General features: G+C 38.9%; 2 protein-coding genes across 2 annotated transcripts; one reads left to right on the top strand and one right to left on the bottom strand.

The window, feature by feature from the left end:
• Nucleotides 1-2,489: 2,489 nt before the first annotated feature.
• LOC103427603 (zinc transporter 11-like) lies at nucleotides 2,490-8,998 on the bottom strand. The gene is made up of 4 exons (XM_070819192.1): nucleotides 8,621-8,998; nucleotides 4,230-4,463; nucleotides 3,397-3,436; nucleotides 2,490-3,267 (listed from the first exon to the last, which is right to left on the bottom strand). Exons 1-4 carry the CDS (start codon nucleotides 8,625-8,627, stop codon nucleotides 3,207-3,209), a joined length of 342 nt encoding a protein of 113 aa, XP_070675293.1. The 5' UTR covers nucleotides 8,628-8,998; the 3' UTR covers nucleotides 2,490-3,206.
• Nucleotides 8,999-10,421: 1,423 nt separating this feature from the next.
• Nucleotides 10,422-14,193, top strand: LOC139194489 (uncharacterized). The gene is made up of 2 exons (XM_070819191.1): nucleotides 10,422-11,331; nucleotides 12,504-14,193. The coding sequence occupies exon 2, from the start codon at nucleotides 12,522-12,524 to the stop codon at nucleotides 13,968-13,970; it is 1,449 nt and encodes a 482-aa protein (XP_070675292.1). The 5' UTR covers nucleotides 10,422-11,331; nucleotides 12,504-12,521; the 3' UTR covers nucleotides 13,971-14,193.
• The last annotated feature ends 3,801 nt before the right edge of the window (nucleotides 14,194-17,994 follow it).

Here is a 17,994-nt window from a genome sequence, read left to right as displayed (position 1 = left end):
CTAAAGGAGAGCTTGAACCTATGTACTTGTGTAAACCCTTCACAATTAATGAGAACTCCTCTATTCCGTGGACGTAGCCAATCTGGGTGAACCACGTACATCATGTGTTTGCTTTCCTATCTCTATCCATTTATATACTTATCCACACTAATGACCGGAGCAATCTAGCGAAGATCACAAAACGTGACCGTTTTCGCTACCTAGGATCTATCTTGCAAGAGAACAGAGAATTAGATGGAGATCTCAACCATAGAATACAAGCTGGATGGATGAAGTGTAAGAGTGTATCCGGCGTGTTGTGTGACCGTCGTAGGCCACTGAAGCTCAAGGGAAAATTTTATAGGACGGCAATAAGGCCAACGATGTTGTATGGCACAGAATGTTGGGCGGTGAAGCATCAACACGTACACAAAATGGGTGTAGCGGAGATGAGGATGCTTCGTGGGATGTATGGGCACACGAGAAAGGATAAGATTGGGAATGAGGATATCCGAGGTAAAGTAGGAGTAGCCAAAATTGAAGGAAATATGAGAGAAAATCGGTTCCGGTGGTTTGGACATGTGCAAAGAAGGCCTACTGACGCTCCGATTCGAAAATGTGACTATGGGACAGAGGTTCAGGGCCGAAGGGGTATAGGAAGACCTAGGAAAACTTTGGAAGAGACCCTAAGAAAAGACTTGAGTACTTGGATCTAACGGAGGACATGACACAAAACCGAGCGCAATGACGTTCTAGGATTCATATAGCCGACCCCACTTAGTGGGAAAAGGCTTTGTTGTTGTTGTTGTTGTTGAAGTCTTCCTCCTCACGCTTTCTACTAGGTTAACAGCTTCCGCAGCAACACCAAAAGCTGGAAATGCTATATCCCTTTGATCATGGTACCATTACAAAGGTGCAACTTCCGCGCCCATTCAGAGGTAGACATGATGTTAGAGATTAGAGAAGTGATTCTTGTGCGAATCAAATAGAAGAAATAAAATACACAAAACGATGGCATTTGGCTGTAGTTCAATGGCATTAGGATACACTGCTTGACTTGGAAAGCCTGAGGGACTTGTCTTTAGTGGTTAAGGATACTGAGTTCGATCCTCTTCCCCAAATATTGCTTATATATATAAACCGCAAAGCGATCTGTTTATAACTGTATCGATACGCATACAATTTTATGTATTTGTATGTAAGATGATCATCATCCAAATGATTGCCAAGCCACATAAGCAATAAAAACATTCTTGGAGATATTTACAACAGTGCTCTTTATCCTGAACTAGTAACATACAATAGCAAAAATCTAAAATCACATCTATCAATCCATTGCCTTGCTACTTACAAATCTAAACTTTTGTTGACCTTAAAAACTACCAAGCCTACGTGGTGCGTAGGCCGAGTAACTAATGAGCTAACTACATCCTTCGGTTGATGCGGGGCGTGCCAACTCGTCGGCCGTGCTCGGCAGAGGAGTAAAATGTGTTGATGTTGTGTTGAGCGCGTGACTAACTTCTTGATCTTGCGACTGCGGCCAAGGAAGGAACACATCTCGGCCTTTGGGTTCTAGAGCTTGAAGACAAGGCTGCTAGTTATGCGAAGTTCAATATCAAATTCGGCTTTCAATGTGTCGAATGTAGTAACTTGTAACACCTCATTTCGCCGAGAAGGCTAATGAGATGACCTCTGCCAATAAGGATTCGAAAATCATTCTCAACCGAGACTTAGATAGATAACCAGTCGGCCCTGTCGCAGTGCTGTCTATCCAAACTGAAGATGTTCGCCAGTTGTCTTCACAGTGCTATTTATCCAAACTGAAGATGTGTTGGCGAAAAAGGAAAATAAAAAATCTCAAGGTTGTTGAGAGGTTTCGCGTAGAGCGAGGATTTGTGCAAGGCAGTTTGTATGTTGAATTTGAGGGGGCTTTTTTAGTTTTTTGCCGCTTGGTATTTATAGAAATCTGCATGCCCAAGTCACAGAAACCAATCCTAATTGCAATGTGACTCTGAATCTTTATTTGTTGCTATCCTCATGTCTTATCGCATCAATCAAAACTTGTTGTTACCCTGCAACCTGATGCAATCATGATGAGCTAGATTATTGGCATCCTGCCAAGAATATTCAATGATACTTTTATTCCACCATCAGAACCTTTATCTATGCATGTACAATAACCTTCCACCAAAGACCGCATGCATGCATGATGATTCCTTCATCCACTTAAACTCTAAAAGGTAATTCATATAATTGCCATACCCCTAGATAAAGCCTACGTGCACCAATCCCATCCATGAATTAATTAGAAGGTCACACACGGCAGTTCACTTTCCAAAACAATCCCATCTACAGGTTACCAAAGCATGCATGAAGACCATGTATCCCTATGATTCTAATCAGATTGTGTTGCCATCTTATCACCATTTTTACTTCACCCTTATCGTATGCATGCATATCTATCCACCAAAACCGATCCAAACCACACATCCACATGCCAAACATCCAACTCAACTCGAATTGTGCTGCCATGTTTCCAGTTGGAGATATATTTTCATCTTTCATAAGAAAATGTCAAGATAAATCACTAAAAGATAATTATGATAAAAACCATAATATTATCCTTTAATAATAACAAAATTATCTTCATTTTTCATCCAATGATTGGGAGCTATGTCCATTCAACGGCCTTGATTGCACAGGCTAATGATGTAATTTTGGGTCCAAACAACTTCCCACTGCAATCTTCCACAAACAAATCGTGCACGAACAATGACTTCAAGTGTCCCAAATCATCACAACAGCTATTACCCCAATACCCAACAAAACTGCCAGAAACTTGTACTGGGGTTTGTCGACTGAAACTGCTCTGTCGGGTCTATAGCCTTTCGCCAATAAATGATTTATTGCTACGTATATGAACACTCCACATGCTAGACCCATTGAAATTGCAAATATCCAATCAGCCACAGCTCCTTGGGTTGTCGCATCTATTAGGATTTCGATTGCCACACCAATAGGACTTGAAATAGCAAATGCAAAAGCGTAGGCAGCGCATGATAAGAAGGGACAGTTAGGCATCATTCGAAGGACAGCAATGCCCATGGCAATGGCCGCAAATACCTTGTGAAGAGAAATTGTCCATAAGGCTTTCCAAGCATCGGCTTTAGTCTCAGCGACTCCAATTGCAATGCCCTCAAACACAGAGTGGAAACACAAGGCTGCTATCAACAAGATGCTGTCCCCAAGTGAAGTAGCGCTTGCAACCACAGTGTTTTGGGTATGGCTCTGTCAGGTCAATCAAAAATAAGTTTTGAGTCAGTCTCAGAACCACCACCGAGTAATCCCCCAATACGTATGGAAATCCTGAGATGATTACAACCAGAAGATTATGAATTTAGCAAGCATATATCTTACCTGAGTGCCATATTGACCACCCTTCCCTGCTCGGTATTACCTGCTGTGAAAAATAAACTATCACTTGATTGTCCTAGTTTTACAGTCAACCTCAAGTCTAGTTTTGCTTCATAAATTATGGTCGCAATCACAATTCTCAGCAAAAACACACATACAGTTCGTTTAGTGGCACCCCCATCTCCAGTTTGTTAAGTTTGAAAAGGTCGGAGTTCAATCTCATAGACGACAATTGTTACTAAAGAAACAAAAATCCAACACCAAACAGTTGTTTATTCAAGGACAGTGATTTTCAACACACTTTTAGTTCCTTTATATTTTTATATTTTTGGTCATCGAACTGAATAAATCAAACGGAAATAGGTAGGAATGTGATTTTCACACACCCTTTTAGCTACTCACACAAACCTGTAAATTTCTTTATTTTTAGCTATCGGATTGAGTAAATCAAACAAATGCCTACTGACGCTCCAGTTAGAATGTGCGATTAAGGGACAGAGTTTTAGGGCCAAAGGGGTAGTGGAAGACCTAAGAAGACTTTGGAAGAGACTCTAAGAAAAGACTTAGAGTACTTAGATCTAACGGAAGACATGACATAGAACCGAGCCCAATGACATTCTAGGATTCATATAATCAACCTCACTTAGTGAGAAAATGCTTTGTTGCTATTGTTGTTGTTGCTGTTGGATTGAGTAAATCAAACAAAATGAACGAAAATGATTAAAAAGAAGTGTGTGTGAGGCTAAAAAGCGTGTGTGTTTATCATTTCCCGTTCAAGGAATTTCACTCGCTCAGCAAGCAAAGAGAACAAAATCTAGAAGACCAAAAGCATTTACCCTGAACTTGAAGATCAGCAGCAGACACAACACTCTTGTTCTTGAGGAACACATAGGAAATGACACAATCAGCAAGCATTGTAAGCAAGAAGCCCCCACAAGCCAACATAAACGCAAAAGGGTATTCTTCTTGGGTCAAGTCCTTGAAAGTCTCATTGGAATCACTCAGAAAGTGCATCATAGCCGTACCAAAAAAACACACCCCCAGTAAACTGGATACCCAAAACCAAGAACCTGTTGGAAAATATTAGGATTTTAGTTTATTTGAATATTTGGTTTTTGGGCTTAGCCTGTTAACATTAAGGTTTCGGTTTCTTACCTTTTTAGGTTAGGGTTAGTTTATTATAAATAGCATGCTTGTTATTCAGTTTAGAATAAGCTATTCATAATGTAGTCTCTTAGGGTTTTATAACTGTTCCGGCATTCTCGGTTGTTTAATAATATTTCTATTATTTTGTTAGTCTCGTTCGTTGCGCACTCTGATATTCAACTTGGTATCAAAGCGGGTTCGATCCTTAGGGTTCAATCCGTTCTCGTTTGTATCAATTTGTTTGTATTAGTTTTGTTTCCATGATCTTCCGCTGTTTGTGTTTTCGTTTTAGATTTGTTAATTGGTATTGATTGTTTACAAGAAAAAAAAAATAGAAAGGATCTTGATGCTGCTGTTTGTTTGCACAGAAGAAAAAGAAAGGAAAAAAGAAAGGTTTTTGCTGTTTGGTCACATGAAAGAAAAAAGAAAGAAAAATGGGAAGGAAGGAAAGGTTTTTGCTGTTGGATTTTAGGGTACTTTTGGTATTTTGCTTATTAGGGTTTGCTTGGGAGTTTACTATTTAAATCATGCTTTGTATTAGGGTTTATTTGATCATTGAATAAAAATGTTTTCTTTCTCGTAAACAAAAAAGAGCAAAAAAAGAAAAAAAAAAAGGAAAAAGAAAAACAATTGGTTGTTGTTAGTTTACGGTCCATGGGCAACAACAACAACAACAACAAAGCATTTTCCCACTAAGTGGGGTCGGCTATATGAATCCTAGAACGCCATTGCGTGCGGTTTTGTGTCATATCCTTCGTTAGATCCAAGTACTCTAAGTCTTTTCTTAGGGTCTCTTCCAAAGTTTTCCTAGGTCTACCTCTACCTCTTCGGCCCTGAACCTCTATCCCATAGTCACATCTTCGAACTGGAGAGTCAGTAGGCCTTCTTTGTACATGTCCAAACCCATTTTGTGTACATGTTGATGCTTCACCGCCCAACATTCTGTGCCATACAGCATCGCCGGCCTTATTGCCGTCCTATAAAATTTTCCTTTGAGCTTTAGTGGCCTACGACGGTCACACAACACGCCGGAAGCACTCTTCCACTTCATCCATCCAGCTTGTATTCTATGGTTGAGATCTCCATCTAATTCTCCGTTCTTTTGCAAGATAGATCCTAGGTAGCGAAAACAGTCGCTCTTTGGTATTTCCTGGTCTCCGATCCTCACCCCTAACTCATTTTGGCCTCCATTTGCAATGAACTTGAACTCCATATATTCTGTCTTTGATCGACTTAGGCGAAGACCTTTAGATTCCAACACTTCTCTCCAAAAGTTAAGCTTCGCATTTACCCCTTCTGAGTTTCATCTATCAACACTATGTCGTGTGTGAAAAGCATACACTAAGGAATATCATCTTGAATATGTCCTGTTAACTCATCCATTATTAACGCAAAAAGGTAAGGACTTAAGGATTGTTGATGCACAAAATCAGTGAGGACTTTGGTATAACAGAAAGTATTAAGTTTGTGATCTTCGCTAGATTGCTCTGGTCATTAGTGTGGATAAGTATGTAAATGGATAGAGACAGGAAAGCAAACACAAGATGTACGTGGTTCACCCAGATTGGCTACGTCCACGGAGTAGAGGAGTTCTCATTAATTGTGAAAGGTTTACGCAAGTACATAGGTTCAAGCTCTCCTTTAGCGAGTACAAGTGAATGATTTAGTACAAATGACATAGGTGCAAGCTCTCGTCTTCACTTACCTTAACTGTCTCATAGGTAGATGTGGCATCTTCTCTGGAAGTACGCTTCCTCCATCCAGGGGTGGTATCTTTAACTGGTGGAGATGCATAAGGTAATGTATCAATTTCACTTGAAGCTTACTTGTAGTTTCAGGCTTGGTCAAGCGCGATACAAACCATGTAGTAGGAGTCCCCCAAGTCGCCGAGCTAGGGGATCTGCTGAAAGAGGTGACAGACAAGGTAAGCAATCAGAGCTCCAAGCAATCAGTCCCAGATCAGAAGTTTCATTTCGAGTTCCGGCTGATTGTTCTCATTCTCCCTATCTTGCAGGCAGCATGAAGGATAAATAGAAGAAAATGAGAATAGATGATATAAGATACTTTTGCTTTTGAAGAAGTAACTTTCCACAGGCTTATTCTTGAACTGGGCTGGAGGATTTTCTAGTTTCCTCCAGAGTATAAGGTCGACTGAAGAATTTAAGGGTCAAAACACGTCCATCAAATCTAGAGTACGTTCGACCCTGCTGATATGGGATACTTTCGCTGTTGACAAAGTAGTGGATGTATCGGCACGTGTTTTGTTACGCTTGTCTCCATATGCTTCCTTGTATCCTTCTCACTTTCCCTATCTGTTCCTTAGGCAGATGTGGTATCTTCTCTGGAAGCATAAGATGTTGAAGATGGGTACTCGAGAGCAATGCCAGGTAAGTAATCAGGTAAGGGGTTACAGGTAGTCAGTTCCTGACTGGAAGCTTGATTCCAAGTGCTGACTGATTGCTCTCTTTCTCCTTGTCTTGCAGGTAAGAACAAGGCCAAAGGAAAAGACAGGGAAAAAGCATGATATGGGATACTCTTGCTTTTAACCCTGATGATATGAGATATTCTTGCTCTAGTGTAGCTTGTTTACAGAAGTATTATCGGGGGGAAAGAAAACTGAGTATTTCGAGAGGCTTAGTTGGGAGTGCCCTCTCAGATATGAGGAAGGGTTGAGCATTTTTGCAGGTCTGCCTGTCCGTTGAGGATGGAGGTCGACATATATAGGAGTTTCCCTAACAATAAGTAGTAATGCTATTCATTTACCCTGCTTGGTCATAGCACGGTAGTGGGAGCTGCCAGCTTCACGTGTGTCAGAGCACTTTGAAAAAGTGGTCTGTGGTATCTGGAAAGCTGATGTTGCGTGTGAAGATTACAGACAAGCTTTATCCAAGGAGATCTGGCTCTGGAAGTTGAGAAAGCGGTGCCTCTTTGGTTTTCGTACAAGCAATCCTGTCGGGGATCTGGCTCTCAAGATTTGAAAAACGGTGCCTCTTTGATTTTTGAGAGAGCAATCCTGCTGGGAGTCTAGCTCTCGAGATTCGGAGAGCGGTGTCTCTTCGATTTTTGAGAAAGTAATCATGTTGAGAGTCTGGCTCTCGAGATTCAGAGGACGGTGCCTCTTCGATTTTGGAGCAAGCAATCTTGTTGGGAGTGTTTTCTCGAATGTAAGTAAAGGTTGGGCATGTTTGCTAGTTTACCTTGCCACAGAGCACAGAGGTTGACACATAAGGACTTTCCAATTATCCAGCAGCGGTGCTGTTCCTTTACCCTTGTAGGTAATAATATGGTAGCTAGACCTTCAAAATTTATGTGTCTAAACTTTGTTAGTGTTGTTTCTTTGCTATTCTTTTACCCTTCTTGGTCATAGCGATGTAGTGGGAGCTGCAAGCTTCACGTGTCTAAACTTTGTCAGAGATCTTTGGCAAAGTTATCTGTGGTACCCATGAGCTGATGGTGCGTGTGGAAAGTAGATGATTGAACAGTAAGATTCACGTGCTTTCTACTTCACCATAAATCTTTAACAGAATGTCCGTAATTTCAGCAAAGCTAAGTGTGCATGTGACAGGTGCTAACAAGGCTGAAAAAAAACAAGTGCCTCTTCGATTTCTGAGATCGGCCCTCGTGGTCTCTGAGCAGCCCAGCTTTTGAGAAAGCAAGCGCCTCTTCGATTTCTGAGATCGGCCTTCGTGGTCTTTGAGCAGCCCAGCTTTTGAGAAAGCAAATGCCTCTTCGATTTCTGAGATCGGCCCTCGTGGTCTCTGAGCAGCCCAACTTTTGAGAAAGCAAACGCCTCTTCGATTTCTGGGCAGGTGCCTCTTCGATTTCTAAAATATTAGGATTTTAGTTTATTTGAATATTTGGTTTTTGGGCTTAGCCTGTTAACATTAGGGTTTCGGTTTCTTTCCTTTTTAGGTTAGGGTTAGTTTATTATAAATAGCATGCTTGTTATTCAATTTAGAATAAGCTATTCACAATGTAGTCTCTTAGGGTTTTATAACCGTTCCGGCATTCTCGGTTGTTTAATAATATTTCTATTATTTTGTTAGTCTCGTTCGTTGCGCACTCTGATATTCAACTGAACCCTTCATTCCACTTGGAAGAAATAAGGTGAATCTCTGGGTACGAACGTCCCAAAAAATATTATGATGAGGCACCAAATCTTGACTAGTATTAGAGGCCTCGAACGGAGGTCATGCGGGGTTTCGCTGTCGTCAGTGTCGGGTTCGGTTTTGTCGTCGTCGTGGTGGCCGCTGTGGGCTAAGGCGGGGATGGTGAGGCAGAGGAGGAGGAGAGAAGAGAGGAGGAGTAAGCGAGGGAGAGGTGGAGCCATCTTGTTGACTTGTAGGTTTGGAGAGGAGGGAGAGAGGGGCATTGGTTTTAACGGGTTTGGCTGTAGTACGTACTTTTTGGGGGGAAGAAAAACAGAGGGTAATATGGGAATAGGATTGGTACTACAATTTACAATACAGTTGTGTGATATTGACAGGATTTAATATGGTTATCTGAATTGTCAGATACTTCCAACTTTTGAAACGCCAAGATTTTAGTTAGAACGTATAAAAATTAAGATTTAACGACTATACTTCGGAGGATTATTAGAATATTTGATGACATAGAAGAAGAGAAAATGGGTGGTGGATTTTGGTTTTCAAACATCCATCGACGACTTACTTGGAGTGAAAGTACGCAATCGCTTTCTGTATTTTGTGTGGGGTTGTAGATTTGCCATGAATTATTTATTTTTAATCTTTTGGTTTTCCTGAAGAATATTCCACAAACCCCATTTCTTACTATTTTTATAAGAATATATCACCAGGTAGAATCTGACTCGCTTGACCCTGATATTCTCCCAAACACTAAGGTAGGCACGTGCTGGCCGACATTCGAAGATGACGAATCCATATTAGAAAGCATGAGAACAATGAATATGAATAAAATAATAGAAATTTAAATATAATGAATATGCATTTAGGGTGCGTTTGGTACGTGGGACGGGACGGGACGGAACGGGACGAGGCGTTTCGTCCCGCGTTTGGTGCGCCAAAAATGGGTGGAACGGGCTGTTCCACGGGACAGATTTTGAGTGTTTTTGCGTTCCACCTCCCCCCCTGGAACGGGTTTGTTCCACGTTTGTGGAACGCAATGTTTTACCATTTTAAGACAAATATACCCCATGTCTTTTTCAAAAATTACACCTTCGTTCCGTCCCGTCCCGTCCCGTTCCGTCCCGTCCCGTCCCGTTCCATTCTGTTCCGTCTGCGTACCAAACACACCCTTAAGGAACGTGTTCAGAATGAAGAGTTCTATATGCCTTTGGGTGATACTGATACCATTAGTTAGCACATTATATACGAGATATGTTTTATGAAAGGTTTTATGGCATGTTAGGGTTTTCAGAAAATCCATTCAATTTTATATTATTTCTTTTTAGTGTTCTAAATTAGTTGTATACTCTGAACATGTTCCTCATTTGCATATTAATTACAATTAAATTTATAAGTCATATTTATATTTGTTGTTCTCATGCGGTAATATGGCTTTGTCAACTTCGAGTGTCAACCAGCACGTGCCTATAGGGTGAATGCAGTTAACTACTTGAACGACAAGCTCCTTGCTTGGCCGATTATATCAGGTGTCCCAGATCGTGACAACCGATACTACTACTACAATCCCAAACAACACAACCAGAAACTTGTAATGGGGTCAATGGAGACTACCATGTGAGCTGTATAGCCCTTTGAAAGCAGATGGTTGATAGGAGCATATTTATGCGCCTTAGTTAGTTAGTTCTTATGCATTTATGTTGTGTTTTCTTAGTTAAGTTAGTCTTTTAAGCTATTTTCATGTGTTTTCAGGTTTTAGAGACAAAGTGAGCAAAAGGATGCAATTTGGAGCATTTTGGAGCAAAATTGGGCTAAAATGGAGTTCATGCACATGAAGCACAAGGGATGGACGAATTTGAGGAATTGGTGAAGCTAGGAAGGCGTTTCAAAGTTGAAGAATTGAAGATACAAAGTTTCCTAGTTGAAGAAGGAAATGACTTGAATGAAGGATTCCTAAATGAATTGGGATTCCTAATCACTAAAGGAGTCCTAATTGAAGGTGGATTCCTAGATATATGAAGTTTCCTACTCAAGCAAGGTTTCCTACATGAAGAAGAAGAATTAAAGCCAAAGAATCAGCTCAAGATAAGGAGTATTATCCAAAACCTCATCCATAACCTTATCTTAGCTTATCTTATCCAATCAAACCTTATCCTATCCTATCTTATCCTAATCCTAATCTACCTATATTTCAGCTACAAAAGGGATTTCTTTTCCTATTTGGAGACTTAAAACCTGATTTCTAGAAGCCTTATCCCTTCCTACAAAGGTGCCACACCTTATCCCTTGTTTTTTCTAGAAATCAGCCACAAAACAACCTTTCTAGAAGGCCTTATCCCTTGTCCTACAAAAGTGACGCCCCAAACCTTTCTAGAACTTCTAGAAACCTGATTATTCCTTTCCCCCTTGGTTTCTAAAAGCCTTAGCCTTTTCCTTCAAGGATTGTGTGTTATTATCCTATACAAATTAGGCCTTTAAATCCTTTTCCTTTGCTACATAGGGGCTGCGAATTTCAGCCTATAAATACCATCCCTTGCTGCACAAATCATTCACCACCCTCTACCATATTTTCACTACACCATTCACCAATCATCCCTCATTGTGCCGTGAATTTGCAAGGAGAAGAAGGAAGACAACTTGGAGCCGTGCATGCCATTCAAGACGTTGGATTGTCGGAGCGTTTCTAGGTGTTTTCTATCTTTGTTTCAATGTTTAAATTTATTTATCTTTGTTTGTTTGCGAACATGAGGAACTAATTTCTTTATAGTTAGAGGGGAATTCAAAGCCATGATCATATGTTTTATATGACTTGATTTCTTCCAATTATGATTTCATGAATCGTGAATGTGGTTTACTTATCTATTTGATTGATAACATGTTTATGTATGTTGATTGAGGGTCGACACTTAGTTTGCATGCATGAATTTGATGCTAGAGTATAAGGGAATTTCACCTAATCGTTATTAACTTATATTCATAAGTAGTAAAAGTCGCTAGTCACAATTGTGTTAAGTAAATCCTAGGCAAGAGTAACATGCGTATCCCATAGTTATGAATGCCTCGTCAATGCTTATGATTTCCATTGAACTTAATGATCTTTGATATGTGTCTCTATCATGCATATTCCATAGTTAGGGTCCTTGATAAGAATAATTTGGTTGTAATGCGTATCCCATTCAATTCAATGAATCTAGGGAAATCTGAGAATTAATTGGTCAATCTAGTTAATTTGGGGCATTGTCATTTAAGGTTTATTGAAAGAGTAATTGGAAATCGAGTCGTATGCATATGTTTCATGTGTGGAGAAGGAACCCTCTAACTAGCCTTTCACCATCTTAATTTCCATCAAATCGTTTTTGTCAAGTTTGTTTTCAAAGTTTCTGTTTTAAAAGTTAAATTCGTCAAAACCTAACCCCTTGCTTTTAAATCTTGTTTTTAGAGTCAAAACTTGTTTCTTTTAAGTCTTTTGAGTCTTTGAAGTTCTATTTTCGTCCAAATCACTTGTTAGGTCTAGAATTGATCTTTTTGATTGTTTCTTGCTGTTTTTAGTGTTTTAAAGTTAGTTTTGAGTCTATAGAGTCTAGTTTAGTGTTTTTTAGTCTTATTTGTGTTGATTAGCATCCCTAGTTAATCCCCGGTCTAGAACGATCCCTACTTGCTTAAATACTACAATTGTCATCAATAGGGTTTAATTTGTGTGTCAATATAATTTTCACAACAAATTTTGGCGCCGTTGCCGGGGATTAGCAAAATTGCTAATCCCCCTTTGTTTCTTTTTCGTGTCTTTTGTTTTTCGTTTCTGATTTTGTTTCGTTTATTTTACTTTTGATATTTGATTTAGTTTTCTTTCTTTGATTTCAGGTTCTAGAGAAGTAAGACATGGATTTTGCTAACATTCAAGCTCAATTGGCGAATCTTACTTCTCAATTGTCACAGATTGCCGGAAGGACTACAATGCAAAGTGTCCCTACATTTGGTGTGTCTTATGGGCACGGATATCAAACTCATCAACATCCTCAATTCACTGTGAACGAAGATGCTTGGGGTTATCAAGGCTATGATCAACCAAGCAACAACATGTTTTCCAACACTTACAATTCGGCTTGGAGAGATCATTCAAATTATATGTGGGGGGAACCTCAACAATTCCAACAAGATGGATATTGGCAGCAAGAGGAGGAGTTCTATTCAAGACCTATGCAATATGCTCAATCAAACTCAGGTTCGTCAATAAATTATAATCAAATTCTTAATGAATTAAGTTGTTTGGTGCAGGGCTCACAAAATCAAGCCAATGAGGCTCAACAAGATGCATATTGGCAGCCATATGAGGAGTTCTACACCACACCTATACAGCCACCACCGCATACCCCACAACAATTCCAATCAAATTCAAGTATGTCCATGGATAGTGATCAAATTCTTCAAGTACTAACCTCTTTGACGCAGGACCAACAAAATCAAGACAAGAAGTTGGATAAATTGAAGAGTCAAATGGGAGAGATTATGGAATTCATGGTACAAATTCAAGAGCAAAGTGAACTCTCCAACTCAACTGTTGAAAATTCGAAGGAAGATTTTGAAATCCACGATGCTATCACTTTGGGAAGTGCTATGGAGGTTGGAGCTGGCCTAAAAACATCCAAACATAGCCTAGAAGTGGATGAGGAGCTGCTGATTGAGGAGGAGGAAGCAGACATACACACGGCAAGGGTAGAACAACCCTTGCCGCAGCCCCTTAAGCCCTCTAACCCACCCACCACAAGTAAGGACGTCCTAATTTCATTTCATTCTAATGTTATTCCTCCGAATGTCCCTTTTCCTAGCAGGTTTTTGATTCCCAAGAAAGAAGAGAGTGAAAAAGACATCATGGAAGCCTTCCCAAGTGTGCAAAATGATATTCCAATTCTTGGCACACCCACTCAAGTACCAGATTGTGTTGAAGTGTTCAAAGAACCTAGTTCACCACAAAGAAAGAGTCAAGAAAAAGAAGTGGCTGGAGAATTTCAAGAATTCATTAAAGAGGACGTATTTGAAGTAACAAAATCCAAAGAAGTTGAGTTTGATGACACGGGACAAATCACAACCATCGTAGTAAATTTGGCCAAATTCAAAGTCCCTGAAACTTTCAAAGAAGTGGTGTTTGTCATTGAGTTCATGTTGGAGCAAACAGGTAAGCCACCTCCTCGAAATTCAATTTCGTTTTCTACTAACATGCTGTTGATGATTCAGGCACCCACATTAGAATTTAAACCATTGCCGGATCATTTCAAGTATCACCGTCCATTCAAAGATCAATTCCATGCCATGGCCACCAATGGAGCTTAATTGGAGGTATCGTCCGGCTGGAAGACGTTAAAGCAAGCGCTTCTTGGGAGGCAACCCATGCAAATAAAGAAGACCTAGGAAGCTCCGGCATCACAACCAGATTTGCGTTCCTAAACCCTACTCTTTATTGCTTTTACTTTGCCATATTTGTCATGTTTGCTAGTTATGTTATTTGCGTGCTTTTGTGTGAGTCTATGTTTGCAACATTGAGGACAATGTTTGGTTTAAGTGTGGGGGGGTAAACAAAGTGTTTTTGTTGAAAAATTCGTAGGATTTTACCACCTAACATTTCAAAGGTTGTTTTTCACTATTTTTTTAGTGTTTTTAGTATGTTTTGATGTGTCTTTATGTGGCTTTAAAAGGAAATACGAAAATTCAAGAAAAAAAAAATTCGAAAAAGTTTGGAAAAAACCCAAAACAAGAGTCATTTTAGAGTTGTTTTTGTGTGTTTGTTTGTGTCTTAGGGTACCTTCCAACACAATGATGATGATTTGGTTTTTAATTGCATGACTGTTAAAGAAAGTTACAAACATGGGTGGAAGTTTGATATGCTCTTTGGTTTATGCTTGGTTTTAGTTGTCGTTTACGAATTCACATGTAATCACAAAGAAAAAAAATCAGTTTTTGTAACATGCTTGAAGGAAGTAACTCAAACTAACGCTACAACCCTGTGAGACTTGAGCCTAAACATTCTTTGGAGAGTTAATAATCTGTGAATTTGTTGTTTTCTAAAGTCGTTGCATGATCTCATCATTCTTTGCTCGGTTGCTACTTAGAAGGCGTTTCATCATTATAGATCCAAATATTAGAACTCATACCCATTTCATTTAAAGCATAAAATTGATTAGCATAACATATAACAAGATGAAGTTGTTTAGTAGTTACCACCAGAGCCAAAAAGCCTTCATACCATGCATTTGTTTTGTAGGTTCACCCCTTTGAGCCTTATTTAGCCTATTTTTGTTGTTAGCCACATTATCCGTACCTAGCCTAGAGTAGGACTATCCATACCCTTGTTCTTAAAGGATAATAAAGCATGACTTAGAGGGAATTCCTTTTGATCAATGTGTGCAGAAACCTAAGTGTGGGGGAAGGAAAAGTTTGTGTGCCAAAAGAAGTAAGGAGGGCACGGGTTAGACAAAGAAAAACAAAAGAAAAGAAAAAAAAAGAAAGAAAATTCGTAGAAAAAGAAAGAAAAAAAGAAAAAAGTGTGAAAAGTATGAAAAGGAGTTGAAAGAGCATAAAATGAGCTCTAAGTTGTTGGTTGTTGAAGCAAGGGTCCAAAAAGTTGAATTAGACCCTAAGTGTTGCATGAATCTTCCCCTTGAGTTTAAACATTGTTTTCGCATGCAAAAGTGAATTCTAAGTATCAATTTCATTACTTTGCTTATTATTCTTTAAGAATATTTGTTTATCCTTACCTTTCTTTGTTAGCCAATACCTTAGCCCCGTTACAACCCTTTGCTTCTATCTTGATTGTTATGTGTTTCAATATGTGGAGTTTGGAGTTGGTATGAGCATATGATATCCCTGGATCTCGCATCTAAGTAGTAGCATTCCATTCATGAGATCGTATACATACATTCATAATTCCAGAAAATGCTTTTATTGTCATAACATATGTGAGCATTAGTTTTCATATTTACATCAATCTTCTCACATATAACTAGTGTAGGGTGTGTAGTCAGAAAATCTAAGTGAAAAAAGAGTGTATATCTAGTGAGGAATTGAGGGATTCTCTAAGGCATGTTACTACATTCAAAACATTGTTGTAATTGATTAAATGTGAGCTAGTAAGTGATGACTATGATTAAGTATGTGCTTAAGTGTAAAGATGGCTAAAATCTATGTGAGTAGTAATCTTTGGCGTGTCGTGTACCATTGGAAATCCCTGAGGCGATTGTTGGAAGGTTTAGGTTATGTTTTGTTTCGTTGTTTTGCTCGAGGACTAGCAAAAGCTAAGTGTGGGGGAATTTGATAGGAGCATATTTATGCGCCTTAGTTAGTTAGTTCTTATGCATTTATGTTGTGTTTTCTTAGTTAAGTTAGTCTTTTAAGCTATTTTCATGTGTTTTCAGGTTTTAGAGACAAAGTGAGCAAAAGGATGCAATTTGGAGCATTTTGGAGCAAAATTGGGCTAAAATGGAGTTCATGCACATGAAGCACAAGGGATGGACGAATTTGAGGAATTGGTGAAGCTAGGAAGGCGTTTCAAAGTTGAAGAATTGAAGATACAAAGTTTCCTAGTTGAAGAAGGAAATGACTTGAATGAAGGATTCCTAAATGAATTGGGATTCCTAATCACTAAAGGAGTCCTAATTGAAGGTGGATTCCTAGATATATGAAGTTTCCTACTCAAGCAAGGTTTCCTACATGAAGAAGAAGAATTAAAGCCAAAGAATCAGCTCAAGATAAGGAGTATTATCCAAAACCTCATCCATAACCTTATCTTAGCTTATCTTATCCAATCAAACCTTATCCTATCCTATCTTATCCTAATCCTAATCTACCTATATTTCAGCTACAAAAGGGATTTCTTTTCCTATTTGGAGACTTAAAACCTGATTTCTAGAAGCCTTATCCCTTCCTACAAAGGTGTCACACCTTATCCCTTGTTTTTTCTAGAAATCAGCCACAAAACAACCTTTCTAGAAGGCCTTATCCCTTGTCCTACAAAAGTGACGCCCCAAACCTTTCTAGAACTTCTAGAAACCTGATTATTCCTTTCCCCCTTGGTTTCTAAAAGCCTTAGCCTTTTCCTTCAAGGATTGTGTGTTATTATCCTATACAAATTAGGCCTTTAAATCCTTTTCCTTTGCTACATAGGGGCTGCGAATTTCAGCCTATAAATACCATCCCTTGCTGCACAAATCATTCACCACCCTCTACCATATTTTCACTACACCATTCACCAATCATCCCTCATTGTGCCGTGAATTTGCAAGGAGAAGAAGGAAGACAACTTGGAGCCGTGCATGCCATTCAAGACGTTGGATTGTCGGAGCGTTTCTAGGTGTTTTCTATCTTTGTTTCAATGTTTAAATTTATTTATCTTTGTTTGTTTGCGAACATGAGGAACTAATTTCTTTATAGTTAGAGGGGAATTCAAAGCCATGATCATATGTTTTATATGACTTGATTTCTTCCAATTATGATTTCATGAATCGTGAATGTGGTTTACTTATCTATTTGATTGATAACATGTTTATGTATGTTGATTGAGGGTCGACACTTAGTTTGCATGCATGAATTTGATGCTAGAGTATAAGGGAATTTCACCTAATCGTTATTAACTTATATTCATAAGTAGTAAAAGTCGCTAGTCACGATTGTGTTAAGTAAATCCTAGGCAAGAGTAACATGCGTATCCCATAGTTATGAATGCCTCGTCAATGCTTATGATTTCCATTGAACTTAATGATCTTTGATATGTGTCTCTATCATGCGTATTCCATAGTTAGGGTCCTTGATAAGAATAATTTGGTTGTAATGCGTATCCCATTCAATTCAATGAATCTAGGGAAATCTGAGAATTAATTGGTCAATCTAGTTAATTTGGGGCATTGTCATTTAAGGTTTATTGAAAGAGTAATTGGAAATCGAGTCGTATGCATATGTTTCATGTGTGGAGAAGGAACCCTCTAACTAGCCTTTCACCATCTTAATTTCCATCAAATCGTTTTTGTCAAGTTTGTTTTCAAAGTTTCTGTTTTAAAAGTTAAATTCGTCAAAACCTAACCCCTTGCTTTTAAATCTTGTTTTTAGAGTCAAAACTTGTTTCTTTTAAGTCTTTTGAGTCTTTGAAGTTCTATTTTCGTCCAAATCACTTGTTAGGTCTAGAATTGATCTTTTTGATTGTTTCTTGCTGTTTTTAGTGTTTTAAAGTTAGTTTTGAGTCTATAGAGTCTAGTTTAGTGTTTTTGAGTCTTATTTGTGTTGATTAGCATCCCTAGTTAATCCCCGGTCTAGAACGATCCCTACTTGCTTAAATACTACAATTGTCATCAATAGGGTTTAATTTGTG

Source organism: Malus domestica, chromosome 03, assembly GCF_042453785.1.
Source record: "Malus domestica chromosome 03, GDT2T_hap1".
Lineage (NCBI taxonomy): Eukaryota > Viridiplantae > Streptophyta > Magnoliopsida > Rosales > Rosaceae > Malus > Malus domestica.
This window is presented reverse-complemented; position numbering and strand designations above follow the sequence as displayed.

Coding starts and splice junctions, on each gene's coding strand:
- LOC103427603 (XM_070819192.1), bottom strand. Junction 3,437..4,229: donor TGCTGATCTTCAAGTTCAGG/GTAAATGCTTTT, acceptor TTTTCACAGCAG/GTAATACCGAGCAGGGAAGG. Junction 3,268..3,396: donor GTGGTCAATATGGCACTCAG/GTAAGATATATG, acceptor TTGACCTGACAG/AGCCATACCCAAAACACTGT.
- LOC139194489 (XM_070819191.1), top strand. CDS start 12,522: ATGGATTTTGCTAACATTCAAGCTCAATTGGCGAATCTTACTTCTCAA.